The sequence below is a fragment of the Piliocolobus tephrosceles genome, chromosome 16 (assembly GCF_002776525.5).
Source record: "Piliocolobus tephrosceles isolate RC106 chromosome 16, ASM277652v3, whole genome shotgun sequence".
NCBI lineage: Eukaryota > Metazoa > Chordata > Mammalia > Primates > Cercopithecidae > Piliocolobus > Piliocolobus tephrosceles.
Genome location: NC_045449.1, coordinates 49912909 through 49920777, shown reverse-complemented (window position 1 = coordinate 49920777; position 7869 = coordinate 49912909). Strand labels below are relative to the sequence as shown.

The following is a 7869-nucleotide window of genomic DNA, read 5'->3' as shown; positions in this document are numbered from 1 at the left end:
AATAATAATAATAATAATAATAATAATAATAATAATAATAATAATAATAAAATAAAGAATAAAACACTTAGGAATAAACTTAACCTTGGAAGGGAAAGACTTGTACACCAGAAACTACAAAATGTTACTGAAAGAAATTAAAGAAGATACAAATAAATGAAAAGATATCCTGAGATCATGAATTATAGGATTTAATATTGTTAAGATGTCAATACTACCCAGAGAATCTACAGATTTAATGCAAACCCTATAAAAATCCCCATGATGTTTTTGCAGATATAAAAAAAAAAAAATCCATCCTAAAATACATACGAAATCAGAAGGGGTCCTATATAGCCAAAACAATCTTAGAAAAGAACAAAGTTGGTCTCACATTTTCCTATTTCAAAATTTACTGCAAAGCTACAGTAATTGTAACAGTGTGGTACTGACATAAAGACAGACATATAAAGCAATGGAAACGAACAGAGAGCCTGGAAATAAACCCTCAAATACATACATGGTTAAATGAGTTCATTTATTTATTTATTTGAATTGACAAAAGTTATATGTATTTATGTGTACAACACATTGTTTTGAAATATGCATACCTTGTACAATGGCTAAATCAAACTAATTAACATATGCTTTACCTCACATAATTTTTTTGTAGTGAAAACACAAAATCTACTCTCTTAGCAATTTTCAAGACTATAACATATTGTTATGAACTATAGTCACTATGTCATACAATAGATCTCTTGAATTTATTCCTCTTATCTAACTGAAATTTTGTAATCCTTTGACCAACATCTCCCCAACACACTCCACCACCACCTTAGTCCCTGGTAACCACCATTTTACTTTCTACTTCTATGAATTAAACTTTTTTGTATTCCACTTGTAAGTGAGAAAGTGCAATATTAGTCTTTTTCTTTTTCTGACTTATTTCACTTAGATAATGTTCTCAAGTTTCACCTGTGTTGCCCCAAATAGCAGGATTTCCTTCTTTTATGACTAAGAATATTCCAGTGTGTGAGTGTGTGTGTGTGTGTGTGTCACATTTTATTTATCCACTCATTTAATGATGGACATAGACACTTAGGTTGCTTCCATATCTTGGCTATTGGGAGTAATGCTGCAATGAACACGGGAATGCAGATGTCTCTTCAAAATACTGATTTAGTTTCCTTTGGGTATATACACAGAAGTGGGATTGCTTGATTATATGACAGTTCTATTTTTAATGTTTTCAGGGACCTTCACATTGTTTTCCATAAAGGCTGTACTAATTTACATTTCCACCAACAGTGTGCCAGAGTTGTTTTCTCCACTTCCTCTCCAACACTTGCTATCTTTTGTCTTTTTGATAATAACCATCTAACATATGTGAGACGATATCTCATTGTGGTTTCAATTTGCATTATTCGATGATTGGTGATTTTGGAAACTTTTTCACATACCTGTTGGCCATTTGTAGATCGTTTTTTGAGAAATGTCTATTTAGATTCTTTGCCCATTTTTCAATTATGTTATTTGTTTTCTTACTATGGGTATTGAGTTGTTTGAGTTTCTTCTATATTTTGGATATTAACCGGTTATCAGATATGTGGTTTGTAAATATTTTCTCCCATTCTGTGGTTTGTCTCTTCTCTCAGTTTAGTGTTTTATTGGCTGTGCAGAAGCTTTTTAGTTGATGTAATCCCATTTGTCTATTTTTGCTGATGTTTTGGGTTCATGTTCACAATATCATTGGCCAGGCAAAAGTTATGGAGTTTGCCTCTATTTTCTTCTAATAGTTTTCATTTTGAGTCTTTCTTACATTTCAGTCTTTTAATCCATTGTAAGTTGATTTTTGTATATGATGTGAGATAATGGTCTAATTTCATTCTTCTGCATGTGAATGTGGTCAAACGATTTTCAACAAGGGTGACAAGACTATTTACAAATGGTTAAGATGGTTAACTTAAAAGGTTCATGAATTTTATGGTATGTATATTTTACCACAATTAAAAATTTGTAAGTATAAACATGTAGGAGACCCAAACTTTACTGAAATAGAAGATATATATGTATATATGCCGGTTTATATTTGCAGAAGCAGGGATAAAAGTATCAAAGAATGTGCACCAAATTCTTAATATTGATTACCTCTAGAGCATTAATTTTGGTAGAGATGTGTGCATCTTCAGGGAAGGGAAAGGATATTAGTTTTTCTTTATATGCCTCTGTACTCTTTGACTTGTTACAATGTGTATTCATTACTAGCACATATGTTTAATTTAATAGAGTCAGAAAACAATCTACAAGCAAAAGTCATTAAAGATTTTGGTTAGCAATATGTACATTCACTACTACTGAAGGCAAGAATATTAGATAGAGCTCTGAGGATCCTATAACTTGCACAAATTGATCATAGAAAGGCATACTTGGTTTGAAAGTTGATACATCAGGTTACAGTTCATGTTTTGATGACACTAATGTTAGTCTTTCCAAGTCTAGACAATTGTTTATAAAACCATGATCATGGTTAAGTGACCATTTAAGGAAAAATGGTCAGTTAAGACAAATTATGCCTAAAGGTTATCAAAGGACAAGTATGACAAAGCATGCCAGGGCAACACTTGGCTCAAGGCTAGTCTGTCATGTGACGTGCATCAAGAGGCACTTTTGTGCTTGGCTTCCATGATGAGCCTTCACTTAGTCCAGAGGGCAAAGAAGAAACATAATGAGACTCAATTGAACAATGGAAAAAGCAGGCTATTGAAATGCTATTTATAACTTTCTAAACACCCCGGGTATTAGCCAGAGTCTCATGCTGAAATTGACATCAAGAAAAGATGTTAGGGAAATATACAGCTCTAGGGAACATATAAAAGGACAGATATAGAAGGTGCAGCACAAACTCAGAAACCTCTCTTAACAACACAGCTCTCAACCCAGCTCCTGACACCATGGCCAGCTGTTCCACCAGTGGGACCTGTGACTCCAATTGCTGCCAGCCAAGCTGCTGTGAGACCAGCTGCTGCCAGCCAAGCTGCTGCCAGACCAGCTCCTGCGGAACTGGCTGTGGTGTTGGTGGTAGCATCAGCTGTGGCCAGGAGGGCAGGGGTGGAGCTGTGAGGACCCGTATCAGGTGGTGCCGCCCAGATTGCCGCGTGGAGGGCACCTGCCTGCCCCCCTGCTGCCTGGTAAGCTGCACACCCCCATCCTGCTGCCAGCTGCACCATGCTGAGGCCTCCTGCTGCCGCCCATCCTACTGTGGGCAGTCCTGCTGCCGCCCAGCCTGCTGCTGCCAATGCTGTGAGCCCACCTGCTAAAAACCAGGTTGCTGATCGCTTACGAATGAAAGGGGAAGCACAGCAAAATTATGCTGATTTCTGAAGAACTGTTTGATTTTACTTGGATGCTAAGTACCATGATGTTGTTAAGCTGCTTAGAGATAATGAAACTCCTAGTGAGAACACTGTGGATGTGCCGAATTCACTCACTGAAACACGTATCAATCAGTGTTCTGGATAGCTTACGTTGCTTGAACAGAGGACCAGGATGGAATAGTTCGTCATTTCAGTGACATCTCTGCTCCCCCAACTCTCTCTTGATGCCCATGCATCTTCAGACCTGGTTTTTCCTTGAATATATCTGATTAATTCAAATAAAATGTTTTAATGTGCAAAGCAAACTGAGTTATGTCCACCTTCTACCTTTAAGCATGTCTTCCTGTGGCTGGTATTCAAGAGTGGATTTGCAATTTGATAATAATACCAAGGTATAACCACAAAGTCTAAACCAGAAAGATTAAATACAAAGTAAATTATGCTTGAATCCATCAACTTAGAAATGCTCCATGAATTAAATAATTTTATAGTTATTCCAATATTTGCATGCTCTAATCTATTACGATTAGGTCTAGACCAATAAAGGTTGACCTTCAGCTAAAATTTTAAGGTTGATCAAAGCTATTGATTTCAACCTAAATGTAATTCTACCATCTTTTATCTCCTTCCATTTTATATACTAAATATTCTCCTTCATTTATGCCCCCAAATCTAAAGACATTGTATTACTTTCTAAATAGATTTTAAAATATCTACCAGATACTACCTATTTTCCAAGAGTATTTAGGTTTAATTTCTACGCCTTAGCCTTTCACATTCTTCCCACTGATCCCTGAATTGCTCTCTAAGCTTCAACTCCCGGTATTCACCTTCATTTGATGTAGGTATGCATAAGGTGTATCTCTGGTCTAAATTATAATAGAAGAAACAGTTATAGAGAGCACCTGCTGAGTTCTACCACTGCCATTTGTCAGACAGATGCGTTAGAAATCTGAAACAGCTCTATTATATTTTGCACTTTGCAACCCAACTTAAAATATATTCTCTTAAGAAGTTAACACGCCGGGCACAGTGGCTCATGCCTGTAATCCCAGCACTTTGGGAGGCTGAGGCGGGCAGATCACCAGGTCAGAAGATTGAGACCATCCTGACTAACATGGCGAAACCCTGTTTTTACTAAAAAATACAGAAAAAAAAAAAAAAAACAAATTAGCCGGACATGGTAGTGGGCACCTGTAGTCCCAACTACTCCGGAGGCTGAGGCAGGAGAAGGGCGTGAACCCGGGAGGCGGAGCTTGCAGTGAGCTGAGATCATGCCACTACACTCCAGCCTGGGTGACAGAGTGAGACTCTGTCTAAGAAAAAAAAGTTAACACAACCTAGAACAAAACAAAATATAATTTTACCATTTAATTTTTAAACTCTTCATTAGGCATTAGAGTGTAATATACAAAATACAATAGGATGCAAATATAGAAAAGAACATATTATCCACATTATTTACAAGCTCCCCAGAACTTACCTCTATCATTTACTTGGTAGCAATGATGGATTACACACAAGGTTATGCAATTTCCAAGAGGAATAAAATAGATGGCAGTACATTCTTCAAAGTGTCACAACTCCTAGATATTTTTTCCTGAGCCCGGTTCCACTACTAAACCAAAAAATAAAATAAAATAAAATAAACCAAAAAACACATTTCCTAGTCTCTTTACAGTAAATAACAAGACTCTTTCATGAGAGGTACTACAGCTTGAAATTTCTCTTTAATTATGTGGGAGTGGTATTGATATCCATGAATCATGCCTTTTACTCCACCTATTCAATAAACATTTATTGAATCAGATTCAATAAACATTTATTAAGGTTCTACCACAAACTAAGGACTCTGCTGGATACCTTCCTAAATACTATGTCAGTTTGGTTCCCAAGAACAGATTTCTGGTCTGGAACAGGAATAATATTCACACATTTCAAATTGGTTGAAATCAAAGGAACTATAATTGGTAATTCAATATGACATTGGAACAAAACAAGGTGAAATCTGCGAATTATGCATGACCAAAGGTACTCCTTCAGTTCAGTAGATATCCAGATATCCAAAACTTAATAGAATTTAGTCTATATATCCAGGAGGAAAAAATAATAGTTAAATATAACAACACAATTATTACTCTTAGCCTTAGAGGCCTGGATAGATTGTCACATGGAATAACTATTATATAAAATGAGAGCATTCATTTGGACTAAAATGGAAGGACTCTTGGAACATGGGAAACCACAAACATATTCCAAAGAGCAAAGGACTGATATGAGGAGTCCGGAAGAAACTATAAAACAAAGTAATTTCTAAACTATTGCTCATAATGTGTCATAAGTACTTCAACATAAGCCAATCAGAGATCCACTGAGAAACAAATTTAAACAAAAACAAAGAAAATATGTTAACAATTTTGTAAACAGCAGCTGGCTCAGATGTATAAAAGGGCCAATGTAGAAGTCACCACCAAAACTCAGAAACTCCTCCAAGCAACCTCTCAACCCAACTCCCAACACCATGACCTGCTGCCAGACCAGCCTTTGTGGATATCCCAGCTTCTCCACCAGTGGGACCTGTGGCTCCAGCTGCTGCCAGCCAAGCTGCTGTGAGACCAGCTCCTGCCAGCCAAGCTGCTGTGAGACCAGCTGCTGCCAGCCAAGCTGCTGCCAGACCAGCTTCTGCGGATTTCCCAGCTTCTCAACCAGTGGGACCTGCGGCTCCAGCTGCTGCCAGCCAAGCTGCTGCCAGACCAGCTGTTGCCAGCCAAGCTGCTGTGAGACCAGCTGCTGCCAGCCAAGCTGCTGCCAGACCAGCTCCTGCGGAACCAGCTATGGCATTGGTGGTGGCATCGGCTACGGCCAGGAGAGCAGCAGTGGATCTGTGAGCACCCGTATCAGGTGGTGCCGCCCAGACTGCCGTGTGGAGGGCACCTACCTGCCCCCCTGCTGCGTGGTGAGCTGCACACCCCCATCCTGCTGCCAGCTGCACCACGCCGAGGCCTCCTGCTGCCGCCCGTCCTACTGTGGACAGTCCTGCTGCCGCCCAGTCTGCTGCTGTGAGCCCATTTGCTGAAAGCCAGTTTGCTTATTTTCAATTGCCTACATCACAGTATCTCTGAACTGTTCATCCCTTGACCACCCCTGGACCACTAACAAGTTCTCAGACTTTGCATTGCCTGTGATGGAGACTACTAAGTATAAGAGTTCACAATTCTATCTGATTCCATTCTACAGTGAATACCTTGACCCTTCACTGCGGACACAGAGATGCTACAAAGCCACCTGCTGATCATCAATTTGCTTGGGATATACTATTTCTGATATTTCTGCAGGATTAAAAATTACTGACATGTTGTGGAATTTATCCATGAGAGCTATCCACAAGTCTAATGTTTCCATGCTTTATAATCTATATTTATCTTGTTTACCTAAAATTTTTTGCAACATCAAAGACACCAAATAGCCAAGTGACATTCCTCAAGTGTCACCAGAGAGAATGGAAGCTCATCACCCAACATTCAGCTTCTAAGAAGTAGGCTGGACTTTCTACATTTTAACATCTGATCCATCCCTTGGTTTTTGGATCATAATGATCTTGCCTGCTGGATATTTCAGTTATATCTGTGATACAATGTCTTCTGTCATTTCTTAATAAATAGTATATACTAGGCAAAGAAACCATTGCATTTGTTTTCACTTGTACATCACCTAGTTTAACTGCTTATAATTCAAGAATGTCTACTTGAGGCTGGGCGCGGTGGCTCACACCTGTAATCCCAGCACTTTGGGAGGCCAAGGCAGGTGGATCACGAGGTCAGGAGATCGAGACCATCCTGGCTAACATGGTGAAACCCCGTCTCTACTAAAAATACAAAAATTTGCCAGGCGTGGTGGTGGGCACCTGTAGTCCCAGCTACCTAGGAGGCTGAGGCAGGAGAATGGCGGGTGAACCCAGGAGGCAGAGCTTGCAGTGAGCCGAGATTGCACCACTGCACTCCAGCCTGGGTGACAGAGCAAGACTCCGTCTCAAAAAAGAAAAAAAAAAAAAAAAAAAAGAATGTCTACTTGAGGCCAGGAGCAGTGGTACACACCTGTAATCCTAGCAATCTGGGAGCCTGAAGCGGGTGGATAACCTGAGCTTATGAGTTCGAGACCAGCCTGGGCAACATGGTGAAACCCTGTCTCTACTAAAAATACAAAAAAAAAAAAAAAATTACTGGGCGTGGTGATGTACGCCTGTAGTCCCAACTACTTGGGAGGCCGAGGCAGGAGAATCACTTGAACTTGAGAGATGGAGGTTTCAGTGAGCTGAGATCGTGCTACTGCACTCCATTACACTATGCAGTAAATTGCAATAAGCTCTCAAAATGGCCATTTTCTATGTATGACACCAAAGAAGACATAAGGTGCACTAAACAGTTAAGTAGTGGCAAAAAGACACACATTTCCACGTCCAAAGCAAACGTGGGAGCCTGTCTTTTATTGAGGATCATTGGCCATGTAAGGGTAG

The 7869-nt window shown here is 39.4% G+C and overlaps 2 protein-coding genes across 2 annotated transcripts in view; both read left to right on the top strand.

Moving 5' to 3' along the window:
* The window catches only part of LOC111537424 (keratin-associated protein 1-4), a 7200-nt gene extending 3901 nt beyond the window's left edge, over positions 1-3299 (top strand). The window contains 2 exon segments of the mRNA XM_026448961.2: positions 1291-1317; positions 2938-3299. Coding sequence (XP_026304746.2) covers positions 1291-1317; positions 2938-3299 — 389 coding nt within the window.
* Positions 3300-5877: 2578 nt separating this feature from the next.
* Positions 5878-6432, top strand: LOC111537425 (keratin-associated protein 1-5). The gene has a single exon (XM_023204174.2). It carries the CDS (start codon positions 5878-5880, stop codon positions 6430-6432), a length of 555 nt encoding a protein of 184 aa, XP_023059942.2.
* Positions 6433-7869: the final 1437 nt, after the last annotated feature.

Coding starts and splice junctions, on each gene's coding strand:
- LOC111537425 (XM_023204174.2), top strand. CDS start 5,878: ATGACCTGCTGCCAGACCAGCCTTTGTGGATATCCCAGCTTCTCCACC.